The sequence below is a fragment of the Electrophorus electricus genome, chromosome 26, assembly GCF_013358815.1.
Source record: "Electrophorus electricus isolate fEleEle1 chromosome 26, fEleEle1.pri, whole genome shotgun sequence".
Taxonomy (NCBI): domain Eukaryota; kingdom Metazoa; phylum Chordata; class Actinopteri; order Gymnotiformes; family Gymnotidae; genus Electrophorus; species Electrophorus electricus.
This window is the reverse complement of record NC_049560.1, coordinates 1,837,356-1,857,115: the sequence shown is the minus strand read 5'-3', so window position 1 is coordinate 1,857,115 and position 19,760 is coordinate 1,837,356. Positions and strand designations below refer to the sequence as shown.

The 19,760-nt window shown below is 37.4% G+C and overlaps 1 protein-coding gene across 1 annotated transcript; it reads left to right on the top strand.

The window, feature by feature from the left end:
* The first annotated feature begins 83 nt into the window (after window positions 1-83).
* Window positions 84-7,136, top strand: lpar3 (lysophosphatidic acid receptor 3). The gene is made up of 3 exons (XM_027024006.2): window positions 84-490; window positions 902-1,664; window positions 6,358-7,136. The coding sequence occupies exons 1-3, from the start codon at window positions 272-274 to the stop codon at window positions 6,693-6,695; spliced, it is 1,320 nt and encodes a 439-aa protein (XP_026879807.2). The 5' UTR covers window positions 84-271; the 3' UTR covers window positions 6,696-7,136.
* The last annotated feature ends 12,624 nt before the right edge of the window (window positions 7,137-19,760 follow it).

Sequence of the window (19,760 nt, the reverse complement as noted above, 5' to 3'; positions counted from 1 at the left end):
TCAGGCTGTCCAATGTTACGTAAGCGTGATTTACTTTGGACTTCAACTGCCTTTCAGCAAAACGACACGGTCTACGCAAGCTGTGTGCTGCCTAACGACGCTGCGTTGGTAACTAATTGATTCAGCTTCAGATTCAGTTAACTTTTCATTAAGGTCCTCAACGATATTTAAAACAGTCAGATTTGATACTGCAACTCTAGCTGTGCAACCGAGTGAGCTAAAAGACACTATATAGTGCATTGTGAAAAAGGCGTAATAGCTACACACACCCATGACGTCCTTGCGCACACATAGATCTATACCGCCCTCCAGCCTCTTCCAGCGCTCTCAGACTAACTCAGCCGTACCTAGGGCGAAGTTGCTTTGTGATCTCTTCGGTTCATTTGCCAGCTGGGAGAATGCTAACAATGAAAAGCGCATAGAATGGCCTTCGTCGACATTCATGAACAAATGCCACAAATCACTTGAAGCAGTCTTGAGTTTTCTCTTGGTAAGTAAAAGCTTCCACAGTTGCGCGAGCCTCATGCTGTACAGAGGCAATCCTGTGTGTGCTTTAAATTTCTGAATTGCGTTTATAAAATGCTTAGTTGAAAATGAGCCAGTTTCCTTGGGGACATTTAGACGCATATATCTTAAACTCTTTAGCTCATTTGAAGGTTTCGCTGGGAAAATTTTCACCCCACTTAAATATACTACAGCTCATATGGTATGATGTGTATATAACATAGATTGATCCTGTCGTCACATAACCTACATTAGGCTATACAAAAAAAATCAATGTTTAGTCTTTCTGTACTCCATACTGGTTCACTTTGAAATATTTTGTTGTTTGTTTTCAGACATTAAACTCATGTCTTTTAAGTCACTGGATATCTAATTAGGCTATTTATTCTTTTAACAGCAGTTTATTCTGCACGAGATGGATAATCAAAACAAATGCTACTATGACAAGCCTATGGGCTTTTTCTACAATAACAGCAACCAAAGCAGTGAAGGTTGGGAGGCCACACAGCTTATCCTTGTCCAATGTGTTGGCTCCATCTTCTGCAGTTTTATACTGGTGGCCAATGCCATGGTCATTGCAGCGGTGGTCACAAACAGGAGGTTTCACTACCCTTTCTACTATCTCCTGGCCAACCTGGCTGCCTCGGACTTCCTTGCTGGAATTGCTTATATTTATCTCATGTTCAACACTGGCCCCTCAGTGTCCCCAGTCTTGACTGTGCAGAAGTACTTCATTCGTCAGGGCTTGTTGGACACCAGCCTCTCAGCCTCCCTCGCCAATCTCCTGGTGATTGCTTTGGAACGCTACATCTCTGTCATGAGCTGGAAGATTCACAGTAATCTCAATAAATGGCGGGTTACGCTCCTGATTGTGCTTGTGTGGGCCATCTCCATATTCATGGGAGCTGTGCCCAGCCTGGGCTGGAACTGCATCTGTAGTTTAAAGTCGTGCTCCACACTAGCACCTATTTTCACTAGGAGCTACCTGATCTTCTGGTCTGTTTCCAACTTGGTTGTTTTCCTGATAATGGTGTCCATATACCTAAGGATATATATCTATGTAAGGAAGAAAACAACTGTCTTAAAAGCCCATACAAGTGGATCTATAAATCGCAAGAGGACGCCAATCAAGCTTATTAAAACTGTGATGACCGTGTTGGGTAAGATCCTCTAATAGGAACATTTCATTGCTTAAAGGTTGATTTTCAATGGCTCAGGAGAAATAAGGGTAAACAAAAATATTTCTCCTAAAAGTCTTTAGGAGAAACAACATTGGACAAAAATGAGACACAATATTAATGAGATAAATGGAGTTAAAACCGAGAACTTAGTTTGAAAAACGAATTAAGACAATGGGCAGTTATTTCTTGTCTTGTGTTAATCTTTTCTGATGATGAACATTTTCTGCCAGTAGAGCAGCAGCAGCAGTATAAAATGGTGTAAAGCACCTAGCAAGAGCAGCTAGTGTCTTTTTCAGACACATTATAGAGAAATCTATAGAGATACTACAGAAATATGCAGGCATATAAGACCTTACCGTAATTCCAATGTGCAGCATATAGTCTACAGAATGATAGCAAGTAATTAGGTGAGTTTATTTTTTAAATGTAGAGTTTGTTGCAAAAAGAAAAAGAAAAAATACACAAAAGTGTATGGATACTAATTAACTACTTTGTTTAATTATTGTCTTCATAAAATGTAACTCAAGGTGCTGTTTCAGAATATATCCTGTTGAGACAAAAAGAGAGGACACGTGCAATATTGCATTATACATTTACTCTAGGTATTGTAAATTAGTTGGCTAAAACTGTTATGTATTTGACATATTACACAAAACTTTAGAGTGTGTACAGGGCTTGTTGTGTTTCATCTTAAACCTAGGCTGAAGTTGATTTCTCTTGGAAGAGCTACACACCATGTGCTAATCTTTTACAGGCTGATGCTCCCTCTTTAGCTTTCTCACTTGCTCTAGGAGACTAGACCACTCTGATCATACATGCAGTATTTAATTAATGTGGCCCAACACATACATGTCTTCTTAAGCTGCTGTTAGTTAGCTGTAAAATGTTTGAAATTCAATTTGAGAGACAGAATCGTTACAATCTGAAGAAACAAATGTGCCCTCAAAAACACACCTACTGTTACAGTGAAGCAACTGCATTATGATAGGTAAGTTAGCAGCTAGCTAATAAATATTTGAATGTAATAAATTATTGGCCAGTGCGTCATATCTGGAATAGCCAGTTATGTTTATAAAGCTGGAAAACCCCATCTAGCTACTGTTCAGACACAGGGAATTATCTGTGTAAACTGTGCAATACTGTGGGTCTAGAGTGACTGTTGTGTGTTATGTTGGTAGGCTGTATAATTAAATTTTTCTTCTAATTGTTGCAGTTGTATGTGTGTATGTATTTATATGATGGAAATCATAAATAGCTATGCTGAATCCAAGAAAAAGTTCTCAGAGGGGACAGTAAAGTATATTTTTTCTTATCCAACATGGGAGTTAGCTAAGCATATATAACCCTATACGTTTTATCTTCAGAAAACACAAGAGTCAACTTTTTTCAGGATAAGTCTACAATGAAAGTAACTTTTTTAGCTATGCTAGCTAGCTGTTTAAGATTGTGAACCTTACACAGCAAAAAACAATGCACATTGCGTTTTGGCATCTTGGCAAGTTGGCACATTATGTGATTTTGTTGAGATCTCTATTGAAACATAAGCAGAGACATATGTGGTCTTTTTGCTCTGGAGAAAAAAAGGCAGGAGATTTAGTCTCAATTTTTATTTTCTATTTTCGAGAAACACCACCGATATTAAGGAGATATCCTTTCTGTTTTTCTCTTTGACTTCACATTGACCTCTGTGAAGTAGATACTTACTCCCACACGCATTCCATGTGATATTATGTTTTAGCCACTGTGAGGTGTTAATCCCAGAAGAAGGCATGACTCTCCAATTACTCAAATTCAACTGCAGTTACAGGATGTGTGTACTGCATGTGCTTACTCACAACACATAGTACTGTTCAGCTAGTCCTAAAGTTCACGCCTTTCTCAAGTATGCCAAATACAGGAATTTAATATTTTGTTATTACAGAACCAAATGATGTGATCTAATTAAATACACTGAAGACAGTGTTTGTAAAATCGTTTCTTTATCTATACTTATTGAACACCGACAGTTTAAATGACAATCCCTTAGATCTTGCTAGTATGTGACTGGGTAGGATTTGACCTATTATCAGTTAAGGCTTCTTTTTTTTATTGTGGAGGAGGAGCTAAATCTTACTGAGTTGACAGATGATCTTATCCTGACAATGTCAGCACTCTACCACTTGATTTTCTTGGGTGAATTAAAACTAGTGGAGTGTTTACTGCACCGGGTGTACATCGGGGTGTATTTTGTCATGTTGTACTTACCAGACAAGATAAGCAGCTTGTGCTCAGCAGGATATTTACTTTAAGATTTAGCAGGATGTCAGATTCAGCCAGAGGTTTGGGGTTGAGTTTCTTTGTTTTTGTTTTTGTTTTTTTGCTTGGTCATGTTTTCCAGTGGGCTAAATGAGATTATTCCTGGTGCACATTGTAAAAATCATTCACTGACAAAACCTTCTGTGTTGAAAACCACTGATGAATCAAGATGTGAAAAAAAGGCTTTGAGTTTAGACACAGCTGGCTCAGCCAAGTCTGAGTTGCTAAACATACTTGTGAGGTGGATTAATCATCTCCTTCCTATCAGATGAGTCCTTCCCAGGCCTGTATAATTATCTTGCACTAGACCGGTCTTTGCGCTGCCTGAATCACTGGTTGGACTCACTTGTGGCTTCTACAGAAAGAGCCTTTAGACTTCATATCTGATGTGTTTTGATTCAGCGTCCTCCTTTGGGAGCATTTGCTCACATATGGGATTGCCCTATTTCAGTTGTATTGTTCTTTTTTTCTTTCTTTTTTTTGAGGGAATCTTTTGTCTGTTTTAGATGGTGCTGAGAACGTTTCATTGAGGACTAGGATAATGCTGACATATTGTCATGCAGTGAACCTACACTAGAGTTTAAAGTATAAAGATCAGAAGTGGTGAGATGCACGTCACTAGAGATAAGAGGAGTTGTCTGGTTATGTGTACCATGCTACATTCCATTTTTCTTGTGCCTCTCACAGAGACGAAGGTTACATTAATCTGTTGTATGTCTCCACTTTTGAAAGAATGAAACTCTCTTATAATGTGCTACAACAGAAGCATATGTAGCCAGCAAAAGAAGGCACCTTACAAGAAACTCTCGTCATTTTTCTACATCCCTAGACATGCTTGAAATACTCCAGTGATAAATCTTTTCAGTGACAGTCCATGAGGACAGGAGTCTTTCTTCTTCATTACTGATGGAAAAGGCTCTTCATACTTTTAAAACTGTATCTTTTTCATGGCTAATTCAAGTTATTATAATCAGATATACTGTATATGTATGTGCACATTATCATGACGCATCATTAAGCCTGTTGATTTATGGGTGTTTATAAAATCTCAAGTTGTCTGCAATAACATTTTAATATTTGTTGTCATTTTGTGTCTCTGTATTACCACAAAACACTGGGTAGAATGAATGAATAGGTAAAAAGCTTTTAAACTCAGTAGCCCCATATCCAAAACATGCCCTGCCTTTTCCTCCAGATGTTTTATAATAAGATTAGATGGGACGCTTGCACATTTATATAGAGGAACACACCAGTCACAGAGGAAACCCCATTCGATGAAGTTTTGTTGTTCTATGTTCCTGGCTATTTCTAGTTAATGGCACTTAGGCTAGCTAGGCACATTTATCACTCTTTCACAGTGGCTAGTGTATTTCCATATGTTGGGGAGTGTTCCATTTTTAGCTACTGAAAACAGAATGATCATTGTTCTGTCTTGATGTACTGTGCTAAAGAACTCTGGTAGGTGACGAGTCCCTACATGTTGTCTGCCTAGCCCTCCTGTTTGTCAGAGCTTGTCCTTTGGCTGCCTTCAGGTAGGATTTCATGCCATCCTTAAAGTGTACAGGATGCACTTGTTCAACCGAAGAGAGAATTTTGCCGCAATTCAATCCTGGTACCCGTATTTGTTCCCAGCAGTGGTGGGTTTACTGAACATGTATGGGTATAGCCACTGGTATCATTGACAATGCTTGAAATCTAGTTGGGAAAGCAAGTACCAAGGCCCAAGATTAGTCAAAACTCAGCAGTGGTTTAGATTAAATTTAATTCTATATGTAGGTCAAGGAGAATTCATATTTGGCTTTTGGACAATTTGTTTGGAGACAGGTTTGTTCAGAATCCCTTTGACACATAGATACACTTCATGGTCAGAACAGATACACTGTTGCAATTTCAGGTGTCTGCCTAGTTCCTTAAAATGCCACGCCACATACCATACTCATGTTGGAATGTGAGGAGTCCGCGGAAATGATGGACATATCAGCAGCAGAAGTTGCCAACACATGCTCCTCCTCTTTCACAACTGACCATTTGTTGAACACTGTCACTTTCTTTGCTTTTGTATTTTTAGAAATCTAAAAATACATCATTTTCATTCAAAGTCCCACTTCAAAGCACCATTCCAATCCCTTAACATACCAAAAAGTGTCTAGAGTCCTTCACTAAAGAGACCTCATTCCAGGTTTAGGAAGTTTAAAATCCTACTGTATAAGCAATATATATATAGCATACAACAGTGGATGTCTCTTTTGGTACTGTGATATGAAATTTACTGTGAAATTTATGGCCTTGCAAACTCTATTTGACTATTTTCCATAAAAAGCAAAACGATATTAATATCACACACTCTAAAATAGTTGTGTTTCTATGCTTTTTATAGGAGTTTTTGTGTTCTGCTGGACCCCTGGCCTGGTGGTGCTGCTCTTGGATGGCTTAAAATGTGAGAAGTGCAATGTATCGAAGTTCAAGAGCTGGCTCCTTCTTCTGGCAGTCCTCAACTCAGTCATGAATCCGATCATCTACTCCTACAAGGATGATGAGATGTGGACCACCATCAAGAACTTACTGCGCTGCGTGTGTACAGGCACGCGCCGGCAGAGGTCATCCAGGGCCAACATTCGGGCTAACAGCTCGAGCCCAGAGACTAGTAACAGCCTACGTCTTCCTGAAGACAAGAAGACATCTACTGTGGACATGCTGAAGACCGAAGAACTCTGATCTGTCATGTACTTACATGTGTAAGAGTGACTGATTCTGTGTGTCCATTACAGTAGTGTGCAGACATTCCAGAAATGCCACTGTAGCTTTGGTCTGAAGCTTTATATATTGCCATGGTACTTAAAAGATCAATGCACCTTGTGGGAATTAACTTAACAGACAGTTCAATGCATTTCCTTTCTGTGACCTCAATATTTTTTTTCATTACTATAATTATTAGATTGTTTTAGATTTTATATTGTATAAAGAAATCAGTGTAAATTTGTTGATTGTTTTTATATGTACAATACTAAATTTCTATCCATCATTGAGTAGCTCTAAGCTTGAACTGGATGACAAGTTTTAATTATTTTATATTGTAAAGTACTTTAAGCCAGCAAGCAGGGTAATATGTCTTTTTATCTGTTTCATTATTAAAAGTCCCAGAGTGTGGGTTTTACACGTTTGAGTTTTATTTTAAACATTATTTTTGTGTCTATATACAATTTCTGTATTTTCTATGGTCACGTTTCACTGGTACAGGATAAGTTAGTTGTGGGCGAAGGCCTTGCAGTCAGACTTAGAGGGATGAGAGACATTCATTCTGAAGCAGAGAGCTGGTTTAAATGAAGACACCAGCTCAAACCAAAGTAGCACAGCAAGTCCCGTCAGCCAGTAACTAGAGCAGCACGATAGCACAGTGGGTCCTGGATGCATCAGACAGGGAGGTAGTTCAACAGAAAAACCACACACATATGGATAACGATGCTGTCATAGAAATGGGTGTGAACTTATGTCCTCAAAAAAAAATTTAAAAAAAAAATTAAGAATTGATTATATCGTATTCTTTCATATTTAGCCTTTATTGGATGTAAACATTTAGGTATAATACAATAAAGTTTACGTATAATGTAACATATTATTATATTTTTAAAAATCAATTTTGCATACTTTTTCATTTCGAAAAGTTTGTAAGCTCTGCAGTGGTTTCCATGGAACAATGGAAACTGATTTAAGCGTAACCCACATGCGAAATACTCTCACCTTGCTATGTCACTATACCAAGCGGCGTTATTTGAGAATCAACGATAGTATACTTTACTGCAAAGCGTCAATATTATGAAAACGAGACAGCGAAACTTTTATTTCTTTTCAAGTCATCCAGAATACAGGTACAACTATAAACGTGTTTCGAAAAGGACTGTAAACCTGTTCTGTCTCTATCGTTGCAGAGGCCGTTTGAAACGCTTTACTCGTTTACCCGCACGCTGATGCAATGCGTGATGACGTCGTAGCAGCTACCCTGTGATTCACGGCAGGTGTAGTGACGCAGCGCATTCAGGAACTAACATGTCAGGAATTTACCTGCAGATCGTTGAGGGAGATTACCTTTTATAGCCTCTGCACTGCTTGGTTTACGCAACCCTAAACAACGTGCCTTCTCTCACAGGCCTATATAAACTGGATGATTTACACTTCCGTAGAGGACAACAATTTCTCAGAAATTACTAGAACAACTAACTGCAGACAAATGGCAGTTACGTCTTTCTGAATAATATTGCATGGAAGATGCTATGGTTAATCTTATCGATATGTAATTAGTAATAAAGTTAAACACATATAATTAATAAGATCTACCCGGTTAAACACATGTGCTTTAATAATTAAATATACTGACAAATGTTAGATTTTATCATAGAAACATTTGGTCTTGAAAATCATACCAATGAGTGTATTCATGCATGCATGACAAACCGTTTACTTTTAAAGTCTCCACATTCATAAATGTAAATGTTCAGGTAAAATGCCCTAGTTTGGTGATTGTGGAGCTGGAGCATTGTACTATTTGGAAAAAAAAAAAAGCAATTTAATCTGTAAAGACCTGCACATTATTACTTTTTTATATGGTGCTTTATTTCTCACTAACATACAAGTAGACATGTTCTTTTGTCCATATCTTTATATTCATGTAGCCTATGCATGTGTTCTGTATATATTTAGAAAAATAGCTAATAAAATAAAAGAAAATATATAACAACACACAAATACAAATGACTTATTTATATGACTTATCCAGTGGGATGCATGCATTTTGAGGTTGCAAGGTGAACGTTTTGTTTGTTTGTTTGTTTGTTTTGTCCGGTTAAGGGGCTGCAAGAGACTGCTGATTGTATTGGATGAATTAATTGATTCCATGGATGTTTATAGTAACTAGGACATGTAGATAAAATATCAAAAGTGGCAAAAGAGGAGGGGAAAAAAAACGGTCCAGGGATTTTAGACCCCCTTAAAAAGTAATCCTTACAGTGAAACGATGACAATGAAAGCAGAAATTCACACTGAGCATATGTGAGTAACAATATTTTAAAATGATAAATATTTTGTTTAGATTTTCTTAGAGGTTTTCACTAGAATCCTCCTCCTCTCTAGGCTACACATCACAGAGATATTCAGTAGAAGTCCCTATTATATGTGTAGAGGTCCATATCATTTTGAGAAGTGAAATGTGCAATAGTTAAGTTTAACCGGCTGTGTTTAAGTCAGTAAAGGGACAATTGCAAAACTGAACAAAACCGGTTTACAAACCTTTCATTTTTGAAAACATCTACTTGAATTATATTTTTTTATTGTAATCTGAAATCTTAATTGGAATAAGACATAAAAGGGACCAAAAAAATATCTCAGCACATAGCTGTAATGTCTGTGTTAAAACCTGAAGTGGTTTGGTACTTTAATTAGATTCAGATGGAGTCCCAGGGGGAAGTGACTGTTGGCTGGACTTAACACACAATTAGATTTGGTACATTACTGCTTTTTTTGGGTGGGGGGGCGGGGGGGGTCCATTACTGCAAACATGTGGCATTAAACCACTTGCCAACCAACATCATGCTTCACAGCTTCTCAGTTATCATGTGTGTCCTGTAAGCTTTGTGATTGTGTTGTTCTGTAAAGCTGTACTATAATTAAAGTGTATTTCTAATTCCAATAAAACAACACAGGTGGGAACAGGCATAGTGTTGGTATAGTAATGGTGTTACTATTACCCTAGACCAAATTTTGTTATACAGTTTTATAGCAAATAAATCTGATAGATTTGGGCTTACTAAAACATTAACACTAATTTTGAAAACTAAGGTTTTAATGATTTTTTTTTTTAAAGTAGCTATTTGTTTTTACAAAGGTATCACACTGTTACATAAAACTGAAAAACCCATATGACTTAATAGTTGAGCTTTTGTTTTAGTGGAGTCTGAAGGTGAGTTGTGTCTCCTGGAGTGAGTGGCTATCATAGAAGTAACCAACATGATTGGATGTGATTAGAGAGGCCCTTTTCTTGATTAAATAATTAGGGGTCTATCAAGGCACCAAAAAGTGGACAACATTCAGCACTGGTTTACCACAGGTGGCAAGCACTCATACTGACGTGCAACTTTCAGTGGCTGTGTGGCACAGTATTGTTTTGTGCTTCTTCCTGGTAAGTGTTACTCCTGATACTCTGCTGGGATTGTATAGCTAACACTGGTTAAAATGGTCAAAGAAGTGTTATCCTTGCCATGTGTGGCCTGGTCTGGAAGACGTCAGAGAATATATATGTGCTATATATGTGTAAATATATGCTTTTATGTCCCATGCACATGGTAGATTGATACAGAAATGAGCCAGTGTTCAGGACATGCTAAATGATAGTCTATAACTGTGAGTGCTACCTCCTAGAAAATAACCCTTGGCCTTCTTTACATGTCAAAAAATGTCCCAATTTTATTATGATTTCATTATGGTTTTGTCCAGGTCCAGATAGCTGAAGGCTGACATGACTTTGATAATACTCAATATGACTGCTGGCCAATACTGACCCATATGGTTACATGATCAGCTGTGGTAGTAAGAATAAACTGACAACTGAGTTAGATATCCATTAATTATGCACAGTTATTTATGTGGAGAACTGTAACTGCAGTGTGCAGTTATAGGATTTTTCAAGATTTTGTTTCTTTAGAAGGTTCCTTATCTTACTTATCTTATCCTTATTATACTTTGGCATTTTGATGTGTGAAGGCCATACACCACTGATGGGCAATTTTTTTAATCACCTCATCAGTACAGTCCTCATCACACTCAAAAGAGAATTGCTTTTCAGCACAGCTTTTTAGTTGTCTAATTGTCTGGTGTATTGTTCAGTAATTTGATAAAGCAGAAAATCCTGCCATACGTTCCTGCCAATTACACCGCATGTATTCTTGATGACACATTATTGAAAAAGCCTTAGTGTATTGTAAACTTTAATCTCCCCTAGCCTATTAAGATAATGTTTATCTGGGAATGCCCTATGGGACAAGGAAAACTCTCTAAAAAAGCCCACTTGACTACGTAACTTATGTGTACATGGAAAAATCATGGTTAAGGTGAAAAAACATAATGTGTACATGCACACTTACGTACACTCACCTAAACAAACATGTACATGTACATGCACATACACAACAAATGCAATTTTTTCCCCATAGGATTAGAAATGGCCTGAGTTCAGTGTCCTCCAGAGAATGTGACCGATGGAGAGGAGTTTAATGTTACCTACCCTGTCTCAGCCTTAGAAGCCTTTTATGAATATGCAGTCACAAACCGGATCTTCCAGTTCAGGTGAGTAAACTTTGTCTAAGTGGGACACAATTTGTCCAATATTTGTGAGCTTGAATTCCACATTACCTACCAAACCCTGAAGGTATAACTGACAAGCGGAACATGATATAGGTCCCACTAATCTTATATATATCTTATATACTGATCTCTGACATTAATCTGTACTTTAATTTACATTTCAAAATATACTTTGTCACAATGTTTTCTCAACCGTATTGGTATTTTAAAAATTAATAAATATAAATAAAAACCTAAAACATGCCTCACAATCTCATAGTACAGCAGTGTGAACTTTGGGAATGTATACTATGCCTCCTCACTCCTCTCTGACTGACTCTTCCATCTCAAACAGACCTTGTCGTTCTCCTACAGTAACACCTCAGAGTCAAAGAGATTCCTCAGCGAACATGTGTCCCACAAACTGGAACAATACAAATGATCAGAACTGCTCTGTGCACCACACCAACATCCACTCCTGTGCTCTGGCACTCATGGTCAGTGTGCACCGTGGTGATGGTACCCTGCTTTTTTTCTTTTCTGTACTGCACGTTTTGTAAAACATAGCTAGCACATCCGCACAGTAAAATTATCTATGATAAGCCCTGCAGGGTTACTATGGTCTCATTGTAACTGATTGGGAAAAATATATTTGTATATATTGTGCTGGTAATTAAAACCAGTAGATCTTTTTGACAGCCATTAATGCAACTGGGTAAATGCAACTGATCTCATGTCATCATTAATATTTGATTAGTATCGCTTGTCTCACCCAGTAATTTTGCATTTGTTCCATAAGACATTTCTTCTGAACCATAAGGCAAAAAAAATAAATCTGAAAACATGTGCATTACCACATTTTCCACTGTGTGGATCAAAGTAAATCAAATTATACTTGATTCTGTTGTACATTCAATCTGTGAAAAGCTGCTGCCTTGAGTCATGTGCTGTTTGTTTAAATTCTTAGAAAACTACCAACATATTTCTATGTTGATTGTCCTTGTAGCAGCATATAATGATGAAATATTCTAAGTGGTGTAATGGAAACACTGACAGCCCAATGCATATATTGTATAACTAGGCCTGTGGTTTTGTGAATTTGTGTTAACTTTGTTAATTGCCACAACGTGTGGCACCACACTCTGCAAACATCACACAAACAGGCTAGCAGTGAACAGGATCTGCCTGCTAACACCACACCACTCAGTTAAAGCCACAGTCAGAAGCTGGTTTAATAGCTCCACTCCAACCAGTCTCTGTCCTTCAGAAGCCTGGGTGCTTGCAAACACTGGATGACCTGGCTCTTCAGTGCAGACTGGGCAGGCTCCACTTTATTGGAATCAATGGTGTGCATACCTCCCTCCTGACTCACTAGGGATCAGATTAACTTTAAATGTTTGAACACGTATACAGCTCACAAAAATGGCTGTTCACTGACACAGAGAGGTGGAGGATTAGTGGTCCTTGGATCCCAGATGATGATGAGATTGTCACACTAAGTCTAAAGCAGGCTACATGAGTCAAGGCCTCTGGTAATCAAAGGTGATGTATAAAGTATAGTTTTCTCATTCACATTTATTGTGAACTATCAAGAGTAGGCAGTGGTAATTGGGTTATTGTATAACACAGTTGAGAATTTTAGAATTAGCTATTTGAACCATGGTATTTTTATTTACAATTTATTTTTTTTTTTTAATCTTATTATTAATCGCTAAGCCCTAATAATGTGAGGATATGGTGCATGCGTGTTTGATAATATTAAAACACTATTATCTCACTACTAATGAGTGAGATAATTAACAGTAATTATACAAATCTACATAATAAATAGGCCATTTATGAATCTCACTTCTTTTGCCCCTCTAACCTCTCTCTGTGTTAGGGTGTGTAGATTATATTTGTGAGCTGGGGGAGAGCTGCTTCACATGTCCTATAGCCACATCCATCAAAGTGGCTGTTGGAGTCCCTCTTGTTCTAATCTGTAATGGCTTCATCTTAACTGTGGTGGTGAGGAAGGTTTTACTGCAATGATAAGAGCATTGTCCTAGCAATTAAGAACTACTGCCAATAAAATGAAACTACTGTAAAAGAAGAATAAAAATGTTTCATTTTGCTTTATCTGCCCTAATCAACTCACATGAACACTTTCACTTTCTTCTGTAGGGATTACTTTTGACTTTAAAAAGATGATACTGAAGGCATGTCTTAAGAATCATAACCAGAGAATCCATTAATACTACAGTTCTATTACTACTACTATTACTAGTAGCAGTAGTCCTATTAGCAGTAATATAGTATTATGTCAAATCCAAAGTTATGCATTTCATTTCTGGTATGTATTTCAACATAGCTGCAATGCAAAAGCAGAAAATGTTTTGCAATGAGAGCTGGATCATGAATCAGAATAACTACATTTTTGGTAAGATCTTCTCAAACAACAATACATTACACGTACAAAGTTCAAAAACAAAAACACCACAAAAGTAGCAAAAACAGTTTGTCAAAAATAGTTTTCATAGGTTTTTTTTTTCAGCCAGCCAGGTGCAGCTGCATCATGAGCCAAGCCGCAGACATGGCTGTGTTCACGGGGACCAGCCACATATTTAAGCCTAGGTTCATTCAGATGGGCATCTAGTACCCGCTGACTGCAGCGCCCACCCATGTTTTCTCATATTTTCTTTTTAGTGATGGAAGGATATGTGAAAGCACATCCAGAAAAAGAACATCACCCTCTCCAAAACAGGGAAGGAAGTGAAAGAGGTAAGGTGAATAATCTTTAGTTAGAAATCCTTAGAAATCCTCAGTAATCCATTCCACATTCGAGGTATATATATTACACACACACACACACACACACACACACACACACACACACCTTTGGTATGTATATGGTATGCTAAAATCACCAAAAATCTACTGTGCTATAGAGGATCATACCACAGAAATGAAGAGATGGGCTTATTGGTAGCTAAATAAAATAGTAAATGCATTTACCCCAATTATGGCTCTAATCTATGAATTACAAATATAAGACAGCAATGTTTTATATTTCAATATTCGGACTGTATGTACCAGTTAAATTCAAACAAGTTAGCCTGACTAGTTCATATGTGAACTTTGGCAAATAACACTGGTTAGATTACCCAGTCAAGTAGCTATCACTTGAGTGCATAGTATAGAATTTAACATTGTTGAAATCACACACAGTTGAGAGATTAGTGAGGAGTACATACTGTGATAATCAGAGTAAAGTACACTATTTCAGATGCGTCCTAGGTATTTTCCCTGATGATACAGTGCCAAGTCCGCGGTATAGCCATTTTCAGTTCCTGTTTATTTTGGGGGCTTTTTGTCTTTGGGCCTTGGTAAGAGAGAGACGCAGTCGCTGCGGTTTAGGTCAGGTGATTGATTTAGCCAGTCAAGAGCATTTAACTTTTTTCTCCTGAAAACAACCCCAGGGCTGCTTTAGTAATATGTTTAGGGTTATAGTCCTGCTCTAATATCAAACATCAGAAGTATTAGAAGCATTTGTCTGGATTTGAACAGTTAAATTGCTTCTGTGCACTTCAGAATGCAACCTTTTGATGGCAGTCAAGTCATTAATAAAGGCTAATGTTTTGGCCATGTCTGTGATTGGTTTATTCAGATTTTTTTGGCCTGCATCTGGTCCTCATGTTGAGACAACAGCAGCAGACAGCTGATAAAAATGACACATCTTAAATAATCTCTGTTAGCTCTGTGTATTAATTAATAATGCAGTGGCAACTGGCCAAGATCAACTGAGCAACCGATTGTCCAATTGCTAAGGAACTAAGTGTCTGATATGTTTCACCCAGTACATACTAAGTCACATTCTACACATCTACACAGCTGTTCCCACTCTATAGCTATGACTAGAAGATTCTCAGGCAACTGCTCAAGCAGCATATATGTTGTATTTGTAGTGCACATTTACCATGTGATTTCTAGTTTGTTTTGCGGTTTTCAGGATATAATTTTAAGGTAAATTTAACATTGGTTATAGTGCAGGAAAACACACTTATCTCTAAAAACACACATCATCTAAGGTCACACACACACAGGAATCTAGTCCTTTTTCTTATTTACATCCTGGAGTATCCTCAAACAAAGGGTGTCATGCTGTCTTTGATGTGAAATAAAATATTTGCTTTCTTTTCTGTCTAGCTACTCTATTATTTTAGAGGAGATAGCCTCATGTGCTGTCCCTATCTCGGTATTTATAGAGAATCAGAATGAGTTTTTGCCACTGTTTGTGGGAGCACTGCCCATAAATATGCATCCCTGTTGAAATTACAGCAGGGCCAGACAGAGTCAGGGAGGTTGCATGACATGTGTCACCCTCCCGTTCTTGAACTGAAAACTCGGAACTCACACAGTGACTGTCCCAATTAAAAAGATTACTGTCAGGTTTGTGTCTGATTATTCAGTCAGTGCCACATTAAAGTACATAAGAGTAAAACACTCCTTTTCTGATAGATTTACAACAGGGAATTGATGACCCTGTCACATGATTTGTTTTTTTTTTAAGACCAGGGTATTCTGAGCATCACATTTCAAAGATAACTGTCTTGATGCTTGCGAAAGTAGACAGCAGCAAGTATCACTGTTGCAACTGATAGAATTAGACTGTAAAAAAAAAAAACATCCTGTATTGCAGGTTTCTTATGGAGTAAGAAGGTTGCTCTGAGTTTTTGCACTGAGGTAATGTAATACAACCCTCTATTGTTCTCTGATATAGTCAAAGTTAAATAGGTTTTGGAAAACACATCTCTTATTGCTATTTTATTTTAATTTTGTGTAGTTGATCAATAAGTGGAAAACATACAATAAACATTTGGAGGCTATAGTTGCTAAGAGGACACGGGACCTTCTTCAGGAGAAACAGAAAACAGACTGCTTGCTTTATAGTACATTTACAGTGCATTCGTATCAGTCTTCATTTTCAAGCTTCAAAATAACACTGCCATGAAATACTAACGTCTAATGGGATTAAATAAATAAATAAATTAATTAATTAATTAATAATAATAATAATAATAATAATAATAATAATAATTCTTGAGGCGCCATCTAGTGGACAGATCTAGACACTCATTTTTTTTCACCATCTTTCTTATTATTCTGCTCTCAACAACAAAACAGAAGAAAGACATTACATTTTTGATGATGGTTTAGTTAATTTTTAGATGATTATTTAGTTGATTTTGAGGTCGACTCTTTGTAGATTTTTCTGCAAAACGAAAATTTTCCTGGTTTGAATTGTGCATATGTGGCAGGTATGCTATGCTAAATTACTGGCTTAATGGCCTTAGACTACTACTGTATATTTCAGGCAAGTGCCAACATAATGAGCATACTACCATCTTGTTGTATATATAGTATATATATCCCTAGGTTAACTCTTATCAGTGATAGCAAAAACTAAACATAGATAACATAGATATTTACTGACTGTCTTTCTCTCTTCAATTGAGCAGTGATATTGTGTGCTTTATACAGCTCTTGGACTCCAGCACCCCCCACCAGGTTGTGGATTTCCTAAATAAACTGCTTACCACTTTCGATGACATTATTGACAACTATAATGTATACAAATTGGAGACTACTGGAAATAGTGGAAACTATAATTTCTATGACTACCCAGTAGAAATCTTCCCAAAAAGCATTATGATATTACAGTGATATGCAGGGCAAATTGCCAGCACAGCTCTCAATCTGATCAGCATTTGCCTTTAAAATCCCACATAAGCCAACCACACTGAAAATACGAGCCAGCATCCGCTCGAGTGAACATGATTTTGCCAATGTTAGATCCCTGAATGCTCTCTGTAGTGCACAATTATACAACCACGATAATGACTTATAGAAATCCATAACTCACAACACAGGGAGCCAATGGTTTGTGTGTTATATAACTGGAGTAACTGCAGACAGTGCTTTTGCAGTAGAACCTGCTACATAAGCATAGCTAATAAATTGTTAAAATGTATGATGACGGTGTTAATACTATACTGAAGTACACTAAGTATAGTAGTACATTAATGTTCACACTCTTTATCTAATTCACCTTACAGTTTCCTTTGCATTCTATTGTAGAGTAAATATATCCTGTCATTTGCATTTCTTACAAGGAAGCAGAACTGGTCTTGGGGCTTTTTGCAAAGTCAATGCAAAAGTCAAACAATTTACATTGACATGTGTTGGTTCATGGTATACTAAAACAATCTTTGGCCTCGTGGTGGTTGGAGTGGTCATCAAGAAAAAATGCCATGCTACTTTTTGTTTCCGAACACTGTGAACACAGTATCACACATGGAGTCCACCAGTGAAGGCAAATGAATATAGAGAGTTCTGCTGACAGAATATTAAATAACAACCACTGTTGATATAATGAATGCCATGTTTGTTAGGTTGTAGAGATGAGATGATTGCATTAGATAAGGTTTATTTATTTGCTTATAACAAATAGCTCAGTGACTTCTTGCCCAATTGTAACGCGTGTGGGCCCAAGTGCCGCAGGGCGCGAAGCAGAACTCACAGACTTCCTCGACAGGGACGAACATTTAATAACATAAACGACAGCGGCACTCACGTATTACAAACGATAAACACAAATAAGAAACGATTGACAATTAAACAAACACGATACACAAGGATACATCTAACATAAACACGTTACATTCAGACATTACATCTACAATGACCAACCACGCCGCACATCCTGACGTAAGTTTAAATACACACAGACAAAACGAAGTACAGGTGCGTGCAGGTGTGGTTACAAACGAAAGTCCTCCTACTGCACGTGGCTGGCTGAACCACGTGGCTCACGGGAGGCGAGCGTTCTGTGACACAATTTGATCAGGTGGACAATATTGTCAATACTGTGGACAATATTGTTTATTCGTATGTTAAGTACTGTCAACTGTATTAGGATACACAATATGTTTGTGTGCCGTGGCACTCTAAATGTGAAGGTAAGACAGCTTGCATTATTCTACGTGTTCTACGTATTCTTGTGTGTTGTTACTCCATCTGTTTTAATAGAAAGGACTAAATGAAAATGAGTGAGATAGTGCTTCCATTCATTTTTTTCTGGTACTTGCAAGAATTACATCATGGGCACACATGCATGTGGTGAAATTATCTGATTCATTGCTGTGAAGTTATGAGGACAAGATTTTTTCCATGGACTTACCATGGTTACCATAGATATCTGACATTGCTTATGAGCCTATCCCAGCTTGACAAATGATTTATTATCATTATTCCTTTGATATTTTGAATTGTTGATTTGTTTTATTGTGGAAAAACACCTAGAAACATGATACAAAACATAGCATGGGGTCATTGTTACTTATCTGAAACCCACCTGTTCTGGTTACATGTCTCAGTGATAAATGGAGCACCTACTCAAAATTTAAGAAAAGCAAAAATGGTCCCAAGGGACATAGCTGAAGGCCCTGGCTCAGCTGTGCTATGTCTCAATTAGAACTCAGCCTCATCTGGCCCTGGAGACTTTTAATTTTACATCCTCATTTATTATTCACAGGAAAATACACCCCCTCCCTTAGGTCCTGGTGTAAAATAGAGGCAGCTAGGGGAGATTTATTGTGTGTCAGTAACTCTTTGTCTTACAGGGCAAAGGTGAGATGACAACTTGGTAGCTGGAGACAAAAAGGAGCTCCAGAGATCCTCTGCTTACAGATGAAGAGCTACACAAAGGGCTTGTTTCCAGTTAGCAACTAAACCCGAACTTCAAAGCCCTGAGAAAGTGTCTGTCTGCAACTGACATATTAGTGATGTGGCAACTGTAGAGGGATAAAGTAATGTTTCCATAAATACAAATTGCTTATCTGTGCAATTAAGTTGTGTACATAGGTACATTAGGTACATTCTCTATCTAATCTTTGGTGTGGCATTAATGATTATGTATTGTTATTTAATACATTGCTGGTGTTTTAAAATGATGCCCAGTTTGCTGCATTGTGGTGCATTTAGATACAATTATTCAACTTGGCTAACATATTTCGAATGTGTATGTGAATAGTACTGTCGATTTTTTAGAGTTAAAACCAGCATTATTTGCATATAATAAAATGTAACAAATGTTAACGTCGGAAAATTGATCAGTTTTGATGTGCATGTGGCTGTTTACATATTGAAAGGTTACGAATAAATTATATTCAGTATCGAATATAATTATTTTAAATATAATAGCCGTATTATAATACCCGTATTTTATTCTGCGGTTTTTTTTCTTTAAAGTCTTAGTTCGCTATAGGATTGTTAATACTGCGCTTATAATATCACACGTTTTGGTTTGCGAACAGTCAGTCTCATTGGTGGACAGTTGATTTTCCGAGAAAGACGACCAATAACGTGCCGGCTGTTCGTTGCCTAACAACGCATATGCTTGTAACCGTGTAT